Raw genomic sequence first — 21446 nt, 5'->3', positions numbered from 1 at the left:
ATTTTCTTTTCTTTTTTTCACTTTTGTTTATTGTTTATCTTGCTTTCCATACGGAAGAATAGTTTCTGGGTTTGTCCTAAACGGTGCTGATGGTTGTGGCGTACTGACTGTGTACTATACATACGTCCTGGTCAGTGATTACTAACCTGTAGTAGGTTTCTAGTTGGTGAGTGACGGATCAAAAAATAATCGGCAATGACGGACAAAATGTGTAGTAAAATATTAATGAAAACAATAGTTGTGGCAGAATGTATGAGGAAATACGCTTGCTTCCTACGCATTCGTAATAATACGCACATCTACCTCGTATGTTTAGCAATAACGCCCACCTATCCCTCATTTCTGGTAGTACGCAAGCCTTTTACGAATTTCAACGGGTACGCACTCTTTCTATGCATTTCTAGGGGTACGGGAGTACGGAGCTGGTAAGCAAACATCGCACGAATTTCTAGTGGTAAGCAAGCCTCCGACGCATTTTTAGCGGTGAGCAAGCCTCCTATGCATTTCTATTCGTCGGAAGTAAGTATGCCAGCTTCGTACACATTTCTAGAGGTACACAAGCTTCGTACCCATTTCTAGTCGTGAGCAAGCCTCCGACGCATTTCTAACGGTAGGAAGCCGACACATTTCCAGTGGTACTAAGCAAGCCTTGTACACATTTCTAGTTATGAGCAATCCCCCAACGCATTGCTAGTGGTAGGAAATAAGCCTCCGACACATTTCTAGAGGCACGCAAACCTCACACGGATTTCTATTGATATGCAAACCTCTGATATTTGTAGTAGTAGGAAGCAAGTCTCCGACACATTTCTAGTGATAGTAAATAAGCCTCGCACACATTTCTAGGGATACGCAAATCTCTAACTTGACGCAGCGGTTCACGGACCCCTCGGAGGTCCAGAAGAGACTTTACGGGATACATGAGCGAGAAAACAATAAACCAGTTATCTTAACACTACTACACCGCACACAAACTCCGGTCATATATCGCCATACGGCAATTTCCAACCAGTGGAGTTGGGTTGTCTTTACCACTGCGCCACTCAGGCCATTGTTATCTTTATTGGTATATCCTGAATATATTATTATTTTGTAGAAGGTGTCCAGGACCTTCATTTCATTGGCATAAGCCTTGTGTTTCAGGGCTATGTAATCTTCGGACCCCCTTATGGAACAAAAAGAGTCAAGAATCTCTGCTCTAACTCATTTTCCAGAGGGGATTCTATGTGTGGAAGATAAGAGTACTATTATTGGTCTCTAGTTAATCCAATCTGCTGTACAGGTATGTATCTATTGGTTCTTGAGCACTCTGGAATGCTTCTGGACGGCATGACTTCGCGGAAAACCCTCCACGGCAACTGCGCTGATCATGTTTTATGATGCAACAACGTGGTCGTAATTGTGTTTGATCTGAATCATCTCTGTGTGGCCATTTTCTAGTTTTCAAAATGACATTTACGACAGTTTCTTTGGATTATTTCAAGGTGACAGCGTGCCAAGAGGTGAATTCACTTAAAAAAAACGTCGTACCTGTAATCTTTTGGGTCTCAGACTACAATATTTTATCAAAATAATAATAATATTTAACCTTTATGTAGGACAAGAGCAAAATGTACATATTCTTCTTGTCACCTTCGGGAAAAAGGTCTTCTATAAAATATATGACTGGAAGAGGGGGAGGGGCTTTATTTTTCGCATTTGTCTCGGTTTCCATTATGAAACCCACTATTTTTTGTGGTCTCTATGGGTGTTCCGTTTCGACGGAACAAATAAATTCAGTTTCCAAGAAAAGAATATAACAAAAATATATATATATATAAGAATTAGAGTAAGGAAAGACATTTTATATTTTACTGTTTTCTGGGAACCTACGCCACCAACAATCTGTGAAATTTGTGTTTTACGGCTTTACGGCCCGGTTTTGTATTTTTTTATGTTTTCCTTGCATAAAAGAGAAGCGGAAATCATGTTAGTAGAGGTCAAACGTTTCTCTTTTTTTACGGTACTCCGTTTTGCGTGTGTTATAGCGTTATACTTATTTTTATTTCACGTTCAGAGAAGTTCTTTGGAGCAAAGAAAGAGAGGCCACGAGTACCATAGTATACTATTATATGTGTGAGAAATTTTCTTTTTAAAGAAAAACCGTCTTTTGTTTGTGGAAACGTTTTACTAAAGCGGAAACTCTAAGGCAAAAAAAACCCGTTTTGTTTTCTTATAAAAGTCTTAAATCATTATTATTATTATTTTTTATCATTAAAACTCGATAAGAAAAGAAAGATCCAGAGCAAAAATAAATGTGTATCATCAAAAAGAAGAGTCTCTTAAAAAAATAGAGTTCACAAATACGAATTGTCTTGACCGAGAACATTTCTGTTATCTTTTTGAAATTGATTTTTCAAGTGCCGTAAATTATATTTATTACCATTTCTACCATCACAATTCAAGAAATTTTATTTTATATATATATATTTTTTTCACTGGGGCAATCACCCATTCGATACGATATACCATGTGGCAATCATTGATCGATAGACTGATAGTAAATTTTTTTATTATTATTGGGAATCCATACGGAGTGCATTTATATAATATGTAATGTGAGTAAAGACTGGTATACATAAGAAGATAAAAAAAAAATTACGCAAATTTATTTGAGACTATAGATGGGAGCAATTGAAATGATTGAAGATGTTATTCGATGTATATGAATGAGTTGAAAAATACCCCGGAAATATTTTCCAGAAAAGCTCGAAAAAGTTTAAAGGCTGGCTATCTAGATCGTAAGAATCTGGATAAAATTGCGCTGATCGATTTCTATCAGATGAGAGATGGGCGAAATGAAGGTGAAAGCAGCGCTAAATCTAAAAAAAGAAAAAATTGGATCAGATGTGGAACGTATCTCTACAGCTAACGTTCTTTTCCAAGAACTAGCAAATATTTTTGTGTTGTTATCTCTATTGGTGGAGATATCACCCGTGTTTTACGGGACATTCCCGTATTTTCCGTTAATTTAATTCTGTCCTGTGTTTTCTCAACAAAGCTCACTTCAAGTTGTAATCTTTACTACAATCGTAGATACAGATAATTTTCGTGACTTTTTTTGAAATTTATTGACACTTCCAATTTTCTAACTCCAGCTTCATGCTTTTCCGGTAGAATTAACCATTCCCAGAAACTGAAACCCATCTTTGCATCCATTGATTGTTTCATAAATTCACTTTCTTTCCTCGAAAAATAACCGATTGGAACAACTTCCCACCAAACATTTTTGATGGTACAACAGCTTCCGATTTCCTTTTTGACATCAACTGTTTCTTCTGTCAAACTTTACCACCGCATTCCCTTGTATAGGCCTCGGCTACTCTTTCTTTCTTTTTCTATCGTGGGGTTGAGTTAGGACAAGGTTACCATATTTATCTCCGATTCGTCAAATAGAGATCATCCGAATTTCTTGCCAATAGCTTCAAAGAGAAGGCATTAAAATAGATTGCAAAACAGCTGGCAATGTTTCTGCAACGAGGTTTTCGTTGGTTCACCAACAAAAAATCATTGTTCGCCAAAACAACATTACCAATAAAAGCATTAAAAGTATTGCCAAATGAGTTTCAAAATAATTACTGAAGTACACTACCAATAACTGAAATAGATTACAAATAATTAAAATCGATTACAAAACAAAACTGGCGATGTGTTGACGCTGCATGTCTTTCACATATGTTTCACCAACAAGAGCATTGGTCGCCAAATCATCGCGAGTAAAATTATCACCCGTTTAATCATTGCCGAATGAAAAATTTTGAAATTGTTAAATACATTAAAAGTAACTGAAATATATTAAAAATCATTAAAGTAGATTATAAAACAACTAGAGATCCTTTTTGCCAGCGACGTTTTTGTCGGCGATGTTTTTGCAGCGACGTTTTTGTCGGCGATGTCTTTGTGGCGATGCTGCACCGTCTTTCACATATTTCGGCTACTTTTTATCCTCTCACATTCGACTCAGCTCGCTTTTTCACGTGCATTAAGTCATTTATCACGTCTAATGCCAGTCCATTATTTTTTTTCCCCCGACCATCTCCCGCATCAGGAACGAGAACAATCGCCATATTACAGAAACCCTTTGCCATTCACACGAAAGAGAGAAAAGAAACCGTTAAAGTTCCAATTCTTTTCTCGATATCGGATTAGTGGAATCCTGAACGATGAATCGCATTTTAATCCTCTCGATGGAAATCATAAGAAATGAAGTGTCGACTCTTTGAAAGGTGATTTAATATTATTAACGAGAATTTTTATATTTTCCAAAGATTTTTCTTCGTCACGCCTCGTTTTTCTTTTGTTTTTTGACGACTACGTACTCGAACATACGCAAACAGCCATTCCGTGATGATGATGTTGTTGGAAGATTTGCATGATTCAAAACTAGACGGGAAAAAATGAATTCCTTTTGTATGTATGCTTTTCATTTGTTGGCCTTGTTATGTTTGTTTTTTGTTACGTCCTCCTCTTCTTTGTTCTTTTTTTTTTTTTTTTGCAGTGATAAGCTCTTACGTGTGGTGAGTATTCTTCTCCTCGTACATTAAATAATAAGTGGGTGTCTGAACTTGCCCAACTTTCATTGTCCGCTCGCTCTGCTGCCACAACACCTACGTACCTATGCGGAGATTTTTGTTTTGTATTTTGTTATCCGAATTGAGGAATAGGTTTTTTTAGAAGGTGTGGTTTACTTATAATCTCTCTCTTCTATATATTCTACACTTGATTTGTATATACGCCTCACCCATTTTAAAGAAGGGATTGGGAATAGTATTGCGTAATGACGGCTGTGAATATTGATGTGGAAGTCTCTCTCTCTCTCTCTCTCTCTCTGTGTTATATATTATTTTCTTTGTGAATTCTGAAGAGTCTGCCCTTGCGTTGTTTTACTTATCCGTCTGTGTTCTAGTTTTCGTATCTGGATGGTTTTGTTTTGAATAAATTCTCTCATGATGTCATCGATTTTCAGAGATGTATAACGTCATTGAGAGCACTAGAAAATATACACAACGTTTTCTATATTATTGTTGCATTTTATGAAATATCGTATGAACTCATTAATGCTATTTATAAGGTTCTCAAACGTGAATTGACGTAATAATAAGCAACGGTTTACACAAGAGTTAATTTTTCCGTTAAAAAAAAAAAGCCAAACGATGCTGTATGAGAGTGAAAAAAGTGGCTCCTAACCTTTCATGCTTTGAGTACTCCTTGGAAATGTAAGCGTGTTAGACATGCATGCTCAACCCATGGTAAGCGGGCTAAATACGGCCCTTGTAGTCATTTAAGTGATTTAACAGTGCTTTGCTTACGAGATAACGGTCTTATATCCCATGTTGGAGCGAAAGCGGAGCCATGTCTGTTTCTTTAATAGTAATTCCTTTACAGTAAACCCCCCCCCCTTTTGTGACACCGGCGGGGCTAAAAAATTCGTCCGTAAAAAAGAGGGGTGTCTGCAAAGGAGTCGGAAGTGTTTCGAAACTGTAGGTGCTCGTCTTTACTTTTATATCGGAAATTTTAATTTCTGAATCAATTCTGGAGGTGCTCGGATCCATGCCACAAATTACCGTGGGTGCACACTCCCGACTCCGACGCCACTGAGTGTCTGTTTAGCGGGATCTTACTGTATCAACTACAATCTCAGCGTCAAAGGTCTCAACATTTCTGCTTGCAAAGCAGCCAGGCTACAATCCCTTCAAAACTGAATTCATATTTCTACAAGTCACTTGCTGCCAATCAGTATAATCGATATAATCAATAAGTATACTGCCATATCAATAAGAGCCATCAGTCATGAAGTACATATTAACATGGCAAAAATATAACAGAAATAACAAATATCCTAGCATAGTATCTAACGTAGCTAAAAAAGTTAAATTTTAAAAAAATACAGAAATTAATTCTATTTCGTTGCGCCAGAAAAAAACGGGACAAACAGGTGTCCCGAAAGCCTTTTTTCGGGGACTGTCAAAAAGAGCGAAAAACATGAAAGACGTGGTTGCTAAAATTTAGCGGAAAACGTAAAAACATTTCAACCGGTATAATGGCGCATAAAATATTTAATATCATACCATACATTCACTGCACACCGGTGCCACCATTACATAGGTGGCAGCACCAACGCTGTTTTTCGTATGTATAATACAGTCGAATCCCATTATAACGAACTCCAAGAGACCAAAGAAATCACTTTGTTACAAAGAAATTTCAGGAGGGGGGGGGGTTCCATTATTCCTGTGTAAACTTATCTGGGGCATTAGAAAAGTTTTTGTTATAACGAGATTTTTGCTATAACGGTATTCGCTAAAACAAGATTCGAAAGTAATCAGGGCAGTGACTAGGATTTTCGTGGGGAGGGAGGAACGCAAACGGGATTTCACCTGTAAAATTCGATAATTTTATAAATGTAGTTGCTGAAACTAAGCGGAAAACATAAAAACATGCCAAACGGTATAACGACGCATAAAATTTACACTGGAGTGCAGCATAAAAGTTGAAAAATATATAATACTAGGGGGGCTCTGCCCCCCTGCCACCTTTGGCGGCCAACCTCCCCCCCCCCCACTTCTCTTCACAACATATCTTGTTTACTTCGTCCCACTTCATCAGCGTGCTATGGAAAGGGACGTGTGAAAGCACCAGCTTACTGAAGAAGCGAATTTTATTAAAAATAATAATAAAGCAACACACGAAAAGTGAATGAGATTCATCAAGCGCCCCCAGGAAAAGGGGCCCCAGATTCAATTCGCTGAATTTTAGTGGGGCCCACACTGGATATAGCTCGGGCTACCGATGTGTTGCAAATTTTATAATGTTAAACAACAATGTTATATATGTATAATGTTAACAACAAAAATCAATGAGATACATCCAGGGGCCCCGAATTAGAACCTATCATCATTCCCATGGAGCACTGACCTGGAAGCTTGTCGGACACACCCCTGTGAGGGGCCACGAAAATTTTTCATTTTTATCAATTTTGCAGCGAATAAAATCCAGCGCCCCACATCCAGTAGCGGGAACACAATACGCAGATTTTTAGTGGGGAATCCAGACTGGATTTATCTCGGTCTTCCGCTGTTGCAAATTCCATAATGTTAAAAAACAAAAAGAATCAAATTCATCCAGAGCCCCAAAATGAAACCTGTAAACATGAGGCCCCCGACTTAGAAGCTTATCGGTCATCCCCCGCTGCGATTGCCATGAAACATTTTCATTTGTATTCGTTTTACCAACGAATAAAATCCAGGGCCTCAACCAATTACCCGGGACACCAATTCGCATTCTTTTAGTGGGGCCCCAGACTGGCTTTATCTCGGTCTTCCGCTGTTGCAAATTCTACAAGAGAAAAGAATGAGATTCATCCAGGACCCCCAAAATGAAACCTGTAAACATGGGGCCCCGACTTGGAAGCTTGTCGGTCATCCCCCGGTGCGAATACCATGAAAAATTTTCATTTGTATTCGTTTTACCAACGAATAAAATCCAGGACCACCCATACAACTACCCGTGACCGAATTCGCAAATTTTTTGGAGCCCCCAGACTGGATATATCTTGTGCTTCCGCTATCGCAAATTTTTCAACGTTAAAGCAGCAAGAAAACAATGAGATCCATCAAGGGCCCCTGGAAATGAAAACTTTTAACTTTCCAATGAAGGTATATGTACAATCCTCCCCCGGGTACCCCGACCCTGTGTGTTGGGAGCACTGATGTTGTATGTATATTATACATATACATATCTGCATATCTCTCGGCATGACCCCCGCCCCCCACAAGGGCAGCAGAGCTGACAGGACCACAACGATTCTTATCACTTTTTGATTTTTCACACTATAAATAAACCCCAGAGGGGCCCCTGAAAAGCTGGTTTGCGGGCTCGCCATCTAAATTCCAGCCTAAGGGCCCTGCTGTAGGATATGGGAGCCTCTTGGTACATGCACATAACATGGTCCCGATGGGTCAAATGGGTCCCAATATGTGCTAGAGTCAAATGAATACTTGACAAAAAATCGTAACCGACTTCCGTAACACAAAAATGTAACAGATTTCCTTCACTCAAAAACGTCACCCACTTCCGTCACTCGGTTGCTTAGAAACAGGCCCTTTTCGAGTTTGTGATTTTATATTATAGAGTAAATTATACCATGCATTCCCTGCACACCGATTCAAAACCCATAACAAGTTTTATTTTAATAATTAAACGAAATATCTTTGTTTTTATTCGACAGGTGGCAGCAGATAATTCCAGCTCCAATGCTGTTTTTTGCACGTTTTTTGCGCATCTTCAGGTACTTTTTGTTGGGGGGGGGGGGGGGGAGTCAATGGTGATTTGCAATATTCGAAGGCATTAAAAGGAGATTTGTCAGTGCCTTCCTAAAATTTACGGTGCGTGGGGGGGGGGGGCAGTTGCCCCTTTCGCCTGCCTCCAGCACACAATACCCTTTTTAAGGTCGTCCAACGAAAACCATTATTTCGCGAGATTTCTAGAGCATTGCCCACGTATCTGTTATACGACTTTATTTTATTTTTTTTGCTGGGGCTACAATTTCATGACCAATGGAGGCGCTTAATGCATGACAACATGAGGGGAAAAAGTAAATCGAACTTGCATATGATGGTCATCATAGAAAAATGCGCCTTTTATGTATATTTCTCTCTCTCTCTCTTTTTTCAACCCTATGATCAATGATTTATGTATATTTTGTGCAATTGTCACAAGTTTATGATGAATCATATCCTGTAACCAAAAATCTTCGAAATTGCGCAGCTTGATTGATGCGCGCATTCTCTCGTGCAAGGGTGGGCGTGTGCGTATTTCTCGAGAAATTCGATGAAATTGTTTCAAAATGCGTCTCGCAATATCTCCCATGAGTCACAGACTTACTCATACATCACGGTCTCATGATTCAGTTGGTAGTCTCTCGACGATTGGTATCGGCCATTCGCTCACTCAATCGATTTATTACCGTTTCCTGAAATAAAATAATGAAATAAGATAATTTTTGTAGATACATGTCAAACTCGGTTGAATGATACCTCGGTTATAACGTCAATGATTTTCTTCCTCCTTCCTGTTAACATAGAGAACATAATGAGCAATGTTTTATGACGTCTGGAAAGGATCTTGAAAACGCCGACCTTGGGTTACAACGACGAAATTTGACGGACTCTTCGATGCCGTTATAACCGAGCTTGACTCTTTTCGATTTATGCACCCAGCTTGGATTTCCAACTTTTTTTTTTTCCGGGCCGCGAGCCCCGTTTTTGTGGATTTTATCATCAGAAGAAGAGCACACGATTTCACAACTCGGACACGTTCTCATACGATTGTTCGCACGTTCTCATAAGAACGGTACTATAGTGTGAATCCTGAAAACCAATGAAAGTTAGGTGAATATGGGGGCCATCCGTCGTTGAGATCTGTATAACCCCGTGATGTCATCAAATCTGGTAACTAAAATTTTACAGGCCGTCTGACAAACAGGAAAAAAATAATAAGAGTCTTGAAGTCGCTTACTACAATCACGGACAATGTTATCGTTCGGATATTTTTATCACTTTTACATAGAATGAAGCAAACCAATATTATAACATGGGGGGGGGGAACTCGTTCATAATTATTAGGATTTTGGATAATGTTATCTTTTTCCCGTTGAAAGTTTTTTGCGCATTCTGAAGCTAAGGTTTAACCAAACAAATTTTTTTCCCTGTAAGTTATCGTTACCCCGACGATACGGTGTGGAGTGTAATAATAATTTTTTTGTTGTTGTTGTTTACCGTTTTTGAGATATTCAATTTTAAAGTTGAAATACCCTTTTCCGGGCACCCTGTGGTACCCATGTAGAAAGATGACCCTGGTTCTTGCTTTAAAACTTTCAGTATGCTATATAAAAATTTATAAAATTGATAATCATAGGATTCTTCACTCGTTTGTGGCCCACGACTGTTTTTCCAAACCATTCAAGTGTAGCCCATGAAAGATTACAAAATCACTAAAGTGGATCGCAGTACGTTCCTAAATCAATCCAGTGTTCCCCACTGTCTAAAAGGATGAGCAATCCTAGTCTAAACACTGTTTATGGCTTCTTTTTTTGGAGTCAATTTAGTTAGATGGCTTTTTTCTCGTTGGCTTCTAGTGTTACCAGTGCTTTGTCTTGTCTTCGTGGAGTAAAACTATGCTCATAATTATTATTTTTTTTTCTTTTAATCTGCGTAGTTGGCGAACCACAGCAGACAACGCAATGCATGCAGCCGTTGCCAGCCAGTGCCGTAGGCGCCAAGACCACCACCACCAGCAGCAGCAGCATAATACCAGCACAGCAAGTGTCGTCCCGTTTCCACTCTGAATACGGTTGGGTTCGACGCAACGACGACGACAACGACACCGGTAGGAATTGTCCCGAGCAGGAAAAGAAAGTCCAACACCAACAAGAAGAAGGCTTCTTAACAACAACAACAACAAGAAAACGACCGTCTTCGTTTGAAAAAGAACCAGCAGAAGAAGAAATCAAACAAACGGAAGAAGAAGAAGTAGAAGAACAAGAACTGAGTATCGGTGGCCATGCTCCGGCGACGATCGGAGGTCACTGTCACTTGGACAGCAGCAGCAACATCGTCAACGAGCATCAGATGCCGTCACGCCAAAACAACGAGAGCCAGTCACTCGGTTAGTCCCATTTTTCCTCTTCGATAACACTTGTGTCCTATGCAATCTTCACGTGGTGACATTATCAAAAGCAATACCTATAAAAAAACGAACTGTATTTTTTTTTTCATTCGGATTCGTTCGGCTGCACAGCTTTTCTCGAAACACTTTTTTTTTGCCTAATCCACAAATTCATAGTAAAAAACACTATAATTTCCGGTAAAAATCACATACCATTAGAGGAAAATTCCCCCCCCCCCCTGAATGTAGTATATAGATAGTAAGTATTTGAGGCCCTACGAGAGATAGAAGAAAAAATTTTCAAAGAATTCCAGAAAACCGAATTTCCGGAAAAAATGCCTGTAGATGTCACTTCTTCCATGCACACGCTTCTCGATGGTAGACTATGAGGCTTTCTTTGTCGATCACGTGATATTTTCTTCCTCCGTAAGGGAAAGGTTTGAGGGACAAACAAACCGTATCCAAGGTTACCAACATGGCGACTTCTCTCTGCGGTTCATAGTGGGAAAGGAATCTAGATTAAAAAAATGCAGAAAATGAATCTTTTCTCCGTGATGGACGATGAATATTTTGGCATTGGTTTTCTTTGGCAGTGTTTCTCAAAGTGCGCGTCATGGCTCCTAGGAGCGTCGCCAACCTTTGTTAGAGGCGTCTGGGCGAGCTTAAGATATTGATTTGGTTCTTTTATGAGTGAAAATATCTAGTAAATTATTCTGGGGAGCCGCCGCTGCTCCATGAATTTGGGAGGAGAGCCGTGGGTGACAAAATTACCAGAACCACTGTTCTATGGGGATCATCCCGTGCTTCTCCCTTGAAAGTGAAGCTAGTGATCATTATCTTGTCCGTGGTGAAAAGCCTCAAACTAGGGCACCTGGAATATGCCGAGAAACGGCCGACTCAATTCAAGGCCAACGAAGCTAGTGATCACTCAACTTTATTCATCCGATCCTCGGGAACATGGTCGATTCAACGTGTTTGACAGATTCTGCAGGGTCGTAAGTAGGATTTTTGCCACCCAAAAAACTTTAAAATTCGATAATTTTACAACGGTGTTCTTTGTTCCACTTAAATTTCCGCCCGGGACAGTTGCCCTTCCCTCCTCCTCCCCCCCCCTCTAGTTCCGACCCTGCATTCTGTCCGCATTTCCTACGTCGGACGGATAAAGTCACGTGACCTCTAGCTTCGTTGGCCTTGTGTTGAATCGGTCATTACCGAGGAGCGGACTCACGCCTTCCATCTCGGAGAGGAAAAACCAGTTTTCTGTTCAAAGTGGCGTCTGATCGTTTGAAAATCATCTTCGGGAACAAATATTGACTGCAGCGATAATGTTGACATGACACTTCGCATAAAAACGGCAAGTGATCTGACCTGGGATTTCCAGGAGCTCTACCTCATACTCTGGCATCGTCAGCATACATAGTATATCACTTCCGGAAGGGTTGATGCAGTCGTCCCCATGCATGTTCTCATAAAGCTCAATCTCTTAAGAATATATATACACACTATATCGAGTCATATCATTGCGTGACATTTTTGTGATGTCATCTTGCGTATAAATAATGGAATAATGCGAGAGTCACGAACTGGCGTGGGGTGCAAATATAAAGGGAGATTAAATGACACCACTGCGGTAGACTGAGTTGGATGTCGGCTGAGAAGGCGCGTGAAGGCCGTCCGATACCCTCTACTGTTGAGCAATTCACAGTCCAAACGGCTACCAGGGAGCAATTATACGGGGTTTTTTTTTCTTAAATGTCAGTGAGCGAATCCTGTGACTACTAAACTGCTCATAAAATTGGTAAACATTCCTCTGAGAAACTTCCAACGAATTGATGTATGGCAGAACGTGCCGTGTACCTAACGTAAGGTCTGTTTCTCAGGAATGCCTGCTTTAAGAGGTGCTGCCATCTTTTTTAATTTTTTTTCTCAAATGGGAGATCAGTTCATATTCGCTCCTTGAATGTGGAAAACCAACCAACTTCAGCAGTCCAGCAGCACTGCAACAACTTTAAGGATCTAATGCAAGTCCTCGCGGTAGCAGTCCATCGCAATGTCCGCTCGACCGCATTCCATGGTAACGGAATTGCTTCGGTACAAATGACATCAATTGGTGGTAAGGTAATTCGGATCCTCCTCTTCTGATTAGCGGAGTTTCCTCCTAGGATGAGTCACGCGTTCTATGCTGAGGGGTAATAGACGGCTGCTGTCATATCCAAGAAAAAAATCTCCTGGAATATCGTTTCTCAATTTATGGTCCGCTGACCAGTGGTGTTTCGCGATGATGTCACAGGCGGTCCGCAGACAGACTTGCTAATTCGATTTTAATTGAATGAAAAATTATTCAATTGTAGTTTATATATATTACTAATATCCGCATTGGGTTCAATGGAAAATTGCACCTTCATACTTGGGTTCACCAACCATACCTCGTCAAGGATCCTAAATACGGGATATGTAGCCAAAAGATGTAATTTATGACAAATTTGCTAATTAATGCTAAAATGGATGAAAGATGGGGGGGGGGGCGAAATAAAGGACTGCTACAAATCGCAGTAAACAAGATTAATCAGTATTTGACGAAAAAAACATTCAAATGAATAGATGGCCATATTTCATTGAGAAAAATAAGGGGGAACTGTGATCTTAAATACGGTAAAATACGGCACGTCGCCAATTGTCATCAGAAACGTTATCGTTAGTCGGCAAAATCCCTAATTGTAGTTAAAACTACTGAACAATTGAGGAAAAAACTTGGTGTCTGACAAATACGTAAGATGAAAATTTTAATTTATAGCCATAATTATTATGATTAATTAATTAATTTCTTGCGTATAAACCAGTAAAAAGCTTAAATTTGTGAGGAAGGAATGGAGGATAGAGAAGAATCCCTTCTCCAAATAGCTTTCAAGAAAAAAACGTTCAGAACCCTAGGAATTACCTCATAATTTGAATTTATATTATTTATTGCACTTTTTTACTGATTCTTATTCCGTATTTGCTCCATCATAACTATATCCGCTACGTGTTTTCCAGGTGTTAACTCTCGTGAGCTCGAAATGGATATCCCCAAATCTCTGAGAAGATCCGACAACTTTACTGGGGTGAACGCGCCAGATACGAGTAGACTCAAGATATCCAACAGCGTCGACGTCAGCACTGCCGTCCCGCACGTGAACGGCATCACGTCCATCTCAAACGACAAGCATTGCGACACGGAAGAGGCACCGACGAGACACTCGTCCGGCTGCGATGATTCCGGCGTGTTTCTAGAGGACCTGCCGTACACGTCCGAGAGCCCCCCGCTGAACTGTTCTACGAGCGCTGAACTGATTCCGAACAGCGCGCCTGCGAATAAGAGAGATTACCTCCCTCAAGAAATGAGGCTCTACAACATCGATCCCCAGCTGAGCCTGGATTCCGACGCCGAGAGGAGCGATGACCTGGGTCTCGCGTCGTCGTCCATAGACTCCGCCGATGATTTGGATGGCGACCCGTTGCCGTCGACCATAAAGATAGACTCCTCGATCCCGCCCACGATAAAGAAGAAGCCTCCGCCGGTGCCCCCGAGGAAGTTCGTGAGCAAAGCTCGATGCGAGCTGAAACAGGACGGTGCTGTCGATGTCGTCGACACGACTCCGACGGACTTCCAAACCAGTGTCGCCTATGGTTCGATTCTCCCAGAGGAGAAGATTCCAGAAACGACGAGCGATTTCAAACTCTCTCCCCCACAGAGAAGGAACTCGGAAAATTTTAAATGGAAGAGCGAAGAGTGTTTGAGGTCTGCAGTCGACGCCAAGTGGAGCCAGAGGCACAACGAAAAGACCATAAGCGTTAAGGACAGGATAGCCATGTTCAGCGAAATGGAGTCTAATCCGAATAAGCCCGAGTCGAACCTCCATCGTTTCACCAGTGAGAGCAACATCAAGTCCAACGATACCTTCGATCAAAAGGGTAGCAATGCCAGAGCGGCGTCCGTTTGTGTGCAGGATTCCAAGGATTTCCCCTTCTTAAATAACAATACGAAATGGTACAGCATGTACAGCCTTCCGATGTCGGTAACAGCTCAGCCGGAAGCAGAGAGTTCGACGAAACCGACGCTATCGACGACGACGTCGTACAGCATCCCGTCGATAAACCAGATGCCTGCCGAAGAAAAAATCTCCGACGTTCCCAGAGACGTCCCGAGCGCTGAGCAAATGTCCAAGAAGGTCTTTGAGACTTCGATATCGATGGACAACAACAAACCAGTGATTTCGAAGTATCCTCACATTCAACTGACGCCAAACAAGCGATACAGCTACAGTCACTACAACATCAACTCTATTCGGTCTACGGAAGACCTGCTCTTGAAAAAGACCTGTCCATCCAGTATCCTGAATATTATCGAAGCTCGCAAGCAGCCGCTGGCTAAACTTAAAGGTCTTGTCATACCAGAGAAGCCCTCGCAGTCCCTTTCTAGCAAGGAGCTGCCGACGATCGTCAGCAGTGATTCCATGTTAGTCAAGACGGACACTGACTTCGAGAAGGGTCGTAAGGTCTGCGGTGACGCCCTGTTCAAGACGATGTCTCTCCCCCGTACTCGGAACGAGATGAAAGCCAAATACGAGTCGTCCAGTGACCAAGACACTGCAAAAACAATGGAACGTAGCTGGAAATCGCAAAGTTCCAAAACAACGCACTCTTCGCAGAATCGGTCTCTGCTAGATTATCCCAACAGCAACACTCCGATGTCGACGACGGTGGCCACTACGATGGCCTCGCTGTCCCCAACCCCGCCTTCTTCGATCACTTCCCCGCTGTCTCCGCCACCGTCCTCCCCATCCAGCATCTGCAGTTCGAACGCCTCTTCGGCTGCATCGGTGGCCACGATGCAGCAGAACGTGTTTCAGTTCTCGCTGTCCCACAGCAAGCCGGTCACTCCCGTGCTGCCGGAGAAACCGATAATGTCGCCGCCGTCGCTGCCGTCCGACATTGAGTACGAAGGAGACAATTCCGAAGATTCTTCCACCTCTGCTTCTCCCATGATACCCAAACATAACCCCGCGTCCTCCAATAGGTCCGGTGGTAATAGGAAATCCAGTTCGCCTATGGATTCGGTCTACATCAACACAAAAATCGGAACGAGAAACGACCAGAGGTCATGTGAAACCAACGGCCTCACTGCTACCAACGGTGGCAACAACTCCGGTCTTCTTACGGTGTGCAGCTCTAGCCGGGACTACACTTACCACAGCACCTCACCCCACAAATCTTCGACTCTTCATCATCAGTCAAGTTTGAAAGCGAAGAGTTCGGATAACCCTTACGAGATCGGGCGAAATGATTACAATGAGGGTAGGAGGCACTCGATACACGGCATGGATTGCAATGGTTCTTCGGGTGACTTCCTCGGCTACGCCAAGTCTTTCGAAGATGGCAGCAAGGACCGCCACCAGCAGCAGCCGCCAAAGAATAACAGTGCTTTCCTAGCCACTTCGCAACAAGTCCAATCAACGAGGTTCCGTGCCCAGCCTCTGGTTCTGAAACAACAGTCATCAAATCCGCCATCATCGAGCGCAGGGACATTCCAGACCACCTGCAGCGAGGACATCCCCCAACCGACGCTATCCGGTAGAGAAAACAGGAACGATTACGGCGGTGACAGTGACAGACAGTTCGTCACGGAGTACAGGATTTCCGCCAGGAAGCAACTCTGGCCACACAACGCCGACCTCATGTCTTTCAAGAGGATCGAGAGCGCCGACGACGACGACTCGCACTCCAGCATCAGCTACAGAACCGAGGACTCGAGACCCACGACCGAGGACTACTTCTCCGACGCGACGACCGACTCCTACGACAAGTCGCTGGATCCCGACCTGAAACCGCGCAGGCTCAGCCAGCAGCGGGTCGTGCTGAAGGCGGCCGTCGACAACACCGACAGCGTCCAGAAATTCAAGGCTCTGGCTGAGAAATGGGAACTGAGGACGGATGCCATGTCCCCACCTCCACCGCCGGTACCGGCTACCCTGGCTCCCAATGCAGCCAGGAGAGACTCCCTCAAGTCGTCGTACCAGGGTCCTGTACCGGTCACGTCCAGCTTCTTATCCAGCATCATAAACAGTAGCACCACCAGCGCCAAAGCGTCGAACAGTTGCTCAAACAGCTCCCTGAAACTCCCGCCTTCCCTCATGCCGAGAAGTAGCAAACACTCGTCGGATAAGTCCAGTGACAGGGGCTCCGGGAGAAGCAGGTCATCCAGAGGGGGAGGCGGAGACACGACGGACACCCCGAGGGAACGTCGATCGTCCAAAACTGCCTCTTGGACGGACGAACGTTCGAATAAGTCGTACAGCACCAGTTTCTCGGATTCGGGATCGAGCACCGACACGGGCTCCACTTACTCGAAATCTGAGAGCTGTCGGATAGAGAAAGTTAAGAATTTCATCAACGAGGACTATAGTCTCAGTGACACCAGTAAAAGTCTCCTCGGGACTCAGGCAAGCTCTAGATTCGTGGAAAGCAAAACGGTCAAGGAGAATGTCAGCAAGAGTCACGCCAAGTCGGATTTCAACGACCTGCACGGTTCTTCTTTGAGAGCTTCCAAGACTGCCAATATCTCTACGAGCGCCACGAAGGACGCCGTTACTGCCCCGTCCATTCGGCCGGTCGTCGAAGTCAGCAAAATGAGTCAATCCACTGTGGCTCAATCCACTCATTCAGCTTGGCTTAGAGAAAAAGACAGGAAAGTTGACCTGTGAGTACGAATCTTATCTGTTTTTGAAAATGGTTCTGCGAAAAGAAGGGTTTATACGGGAATTTCGCCCCGGCCATTTTGTTTACCCTGACCATGTGAGTGACCAAATACGAGTCGTCCAGCGACCAAGACACCGCAAAGACAATGGAACGTAACTTTAAATCGCAGAGTTCTAAAACAAGTATTGGAACTCATACCATTACTCACTTGATCACTCATATGGTCACTCACTTGATCACTCATATGGTCACTCACTTGATCACTCATATAGTCATTCACTTGATCACTCATATGGTCACTCACTTGGTCACTCATACCATTACTCACTTGGCCACTCATACCATTACTCACTTGGCCACTCATACCATTACTCACTTAATCACTCATATGGTTACTCACTCACTCATACAGTCAATAACTCATCTTACGATCACTCACACGCATAGTCAATCACTCATCTTACGATCACTCACACGCATAGTCAATCACTCATCTCACGATCACTCACACGCATAGTCAATCACGGCACTTTGTCACTCACGCGGTCAGGCACTTGGTCACTCATACAGTCAATCACTCATCTTACGATCACTCACACGCATAGTCAATCATTCATCTTACGATCACTCACACGCATAGTCAATCATGGCACTTTGTCACTCATACAGTCACTCACTTGATCACTAGTACGGTCACTTACTTGGTCACTCGTACAATCACTCACTTGGTCACTAGTACGATCACTTACTTGGTCGCTCGTACAATCACTCACTTGGTCACTCATACTTGTGTGTGTGGTAACTATGAGTTACCAAATGAATGCATGAGTGATCGTATGAGTAACCAGTTGAAGGGGTGAGTGATTGTATAAGTGAACAAGAGTGAGTGTGGTCATTCATACGGTTACTAACTTCATCACTTCGTTTATCCGTTATCCGATTAAGCAATGCCGACTGGGTTTTTTTCTTTCCACCATTGGCAACTTTTTTGGTAATTTTAGCAATAATTGGTGACTTTGCTCACCTTTGGCATCATTTTTAGCGACAACTTGTATTCTCGTATATATCAAGTACCCCAATATTTCCAGTATTTTTCGGGAAATATGGTCAGCCTAGTGGTTGATCACTGTGGTTGGCCGATTCTCACCAAAAACAAAAGTGCTAAACGTGAAAGAAAAAGAGCCAATTTTGGCTGAAATTACTAAAAAAAACAAGAAAGTTCAATTCTCTCTCGAAAATTGAGTGCAAATCACAGCGAATTAAAATGTAATTCCCGTAATAAAAACGTTGAACACGACAAATTTTTGACAAATTAATACCCATAGAGTCGGCGCCGCTTAATTAGATAACGGATAACCCCGCCAAAACGGATAAAATCCTCTGCCACCAAAGTTCCTCGCTTAATCGAATATTACGCTTCACACGTCAACTGTTGATACACATCAACCACTACACACATATTGAATGAAAACGTTTGGAATTAATGGGAAATATGTTTCTCTACATTTGAGAGTAGGTACTGGCCTCCAAGAATTCAAGTAGTCTTCAATACATACATTTAATTATTCCATTTTTGTTCGCTGCTGGGCCAATAGAGGGCGCTACATTCGTAATGAGAAAAAAAAAATGTAGGTATTGTGATCATATTATAATTAAATATAATTTTTCATTTCGTTTTTTAATGTCTGATATATTCGAGAAACTTTATTTGATATTGATCCTTCATCAGTTTTCAATATAGAAACATACCTATATGTATAGTCGGATATTGTGTACTGGAATCGTTGATATCCGATTAAGCGGGACCGACATGGCCTCCAGTCTGGGATCTTTGTCGGGCTCCCAAGCCAGACTTTTCACGGGCCCTTATATGGTGAATTTATAGCGTGAAAAACAAAAATTGATAGGAATTTTGTCCCGTTCCCCAGGGCTGGAGTGACCTTCTCACCCTTGTGGGGGCCATGGGAACCGACTGTATATACAGTCAAACCTCGTTAGTACGTCACCCGGTTAACACGTCACTCCGCTTACCAGATCACTTTCTGAAAGTCCCTATTATCTTCAGGCTGGAAATGGCACAGCTATGGCTTACTCCGTTTGATGAGTCACTCCGCATATCAAGTCATATTTTTGCTCTCCCAAGAGTGACTCATTAACGAGGTTTGACTGTATAGCCATAATTATCATAATGTGTTTAAACGTAAGTAACGAAAATTGTTTTCTTCGATGATTTCAGTTAGGGACCGTTCAAGTATTACGTAAGCAAAGTTTCAGCCATTTTTGACCCCCTTGTCAGCAAAATTTCGTCATCAGCTGTGACCCTCTGAATCCTAACTCATATTTTCATAAAGGGGGTAGTTGATGACGTAAGCATTATCCAAACCTCCCCTCTCCCCTGTCATCAAAAGTCAGCAAATCGGAAACCCCCCTCCCCATCGATGATGACGTAATACTTGAACGGCCCCTTAAAAGATTGCAATTTCAATAAGTTTCGTTGAAAATACGGGGGAAAATAGGAAACATTTTCATAAGTTAAAAAATACAGGAATGTGTGTATAATACGGATAATATGATCATACGTATGTTTAGCAACGCAGGTAGACATATTTGTGAAATCTTTTCCTCTTTTATTTTTCCAGTTCGTCGTCCGAGAACCATCCCTGGAAAACTCGTGCCGACGGAAAAGAAAGGGTGAACTCGCTGTGGAGCAGCTCCTTGCGGGAGAAGATGGACTTCTCCAGGACGAAGATTCTGTCCAAGTCACAAGCATCCCTGAGGGACCCACTGGAGAGCGTCCGGAGCCACGGGATATCCTACCTTTCGTCCAGCAACGCCAAGTCAGTCAGCGTCAGCGACATCCGGAAAGCTTTCGAGACCCAATGCATCCAGAACCAGAACGCTGCCGTCGCCGCTGCGTCCACGGCATCCGTCAGCAGGTGCGCACCTGCATTACCGCCGCGCGACACGACGGCGGCCCTGGAGAGTTCTGCGACGCCTTCGAAACGGAACGTCCTGGATAAAGCGAGCGACAAAAGCGGCCAGAAGAAGAAGCACGAGAGCTACGTCGTGGATCACAGGTCGGACTCCTCGTTCGATTCGACAATGGAATACGATGATTCTGAGGCGGCTTCGCCTACGAGGTGAGTTGTGTGAGGATATAATTTGAAAAAGACATATAATAGCCTTTCTTCTATACATTCAATAACCATTTGCGCAGGGTATATCCATAATTAAAGAACCCTGTTTCTACAGCTGAAACCAGTCATCAGAAAGTTGTGAAATTTTGTAAATGACTTAATAAGAAAAAAAGGGAATTTCTCTTTTTCAGCGGGAAAAAAGTTACAAATATCGCCACCAGGGAGGGCGTATCACCTGTAGTTTTTCCATGAATTTTTTTTTTTTCGACGTCTCGCAGCAGCTGTTGTAAAACCTAGACCATGTCATCTTGCCATTTCAGATGGCAGCCAAAAATAATGGTCATGACGTGGAACATCATCAGCCGCAATGAAAATTGTAGAAGTAAAAAGTGTGTAGATAAATGTGTAATTTATTGATAAAACGCCCTCTGGTGGCAATATTTAGATTTCTTTTTTTCGCTGAAAGGAAAATTCCCATCCCTTTAAGTACAAAACTTCACAATTTTCTGATGGCTGGTTTCGGCTGTATATATAGGCTGCTTTGAAATAAGGTTCTTTAATATGTACCCTATACCTTAGACAGTAGCGCTCAAAATGTGCGTCGCAGCTACCAATGGCGTCGTACCTCGAGCAAGTTATTGATGTTTGTACCAACATAAATTGTTGTAGGGATCAAACTTCAGCCGACTATTTTGATCCGATTATTTGGATCTAAGGAGCCATTCCTGAATGATGATCAAGTATATGGCGCCGGTAATTTATGGCCAATTACGGCTATTGGTTAATAACGGCTATGTATGACTTTTGGTAAAATGTGGCTACGTAAGGTCACTGGTAAATGACGACTAATTATGGCTACTGGCATGCCCC

At 42.5% G+C, this 21446-nt stretch overlaps 1 protein-coding gene across 1 annotated transcript in view; it reads left to right on the top strand.

The window, feature by feature from the left end:
• LOC149088709 (uncharacterized) overlaps window positions 1-21446 on the top strand; it is a 271005-nt gene that overhangs the window by 240492 nt on the left and 9067 nt on the right. The window contains exons 5-7 of the mRNA XM_089249188.1: window positions 10255-10704; window positions 13738-17440; window positions 20079-20579. Of these exons, the coding sequence (XP_089105314.1) occupies window positions 10255-10704; window positions 13738-17440; window positions 20079-20579 (4654 nt within the window). The remainder of the gene's footprint in view (window positions 1-10254; window positions 10705-13737; window positions 17441-20078; window positions 20580-21446) is intronic.

Source organism: Pholcus phalangioides, unplaced genomic scaffold (assembly GCF_987345545.1).
Source record: "Pholcus phalangioides strain wild (caught in Gottingen) unplaced genomic scaffold, Ppha-v1.0 ptg000003l_1, whole genome shotgun sequence".
In the NCBI taxonomy this organism is placed as follows: domain Eukaryota; kingdom Metazoa; phylum Arthropoda; class Arachnida; order Araneae; family Pholcidae; genus Pholcus; species Pholcus phalangioides.
The sequence above is the reverse complement of the archived record's forward strand: the minus strand, read 5'-3'. Positions and strand labels throughout refer to the sequence as shown.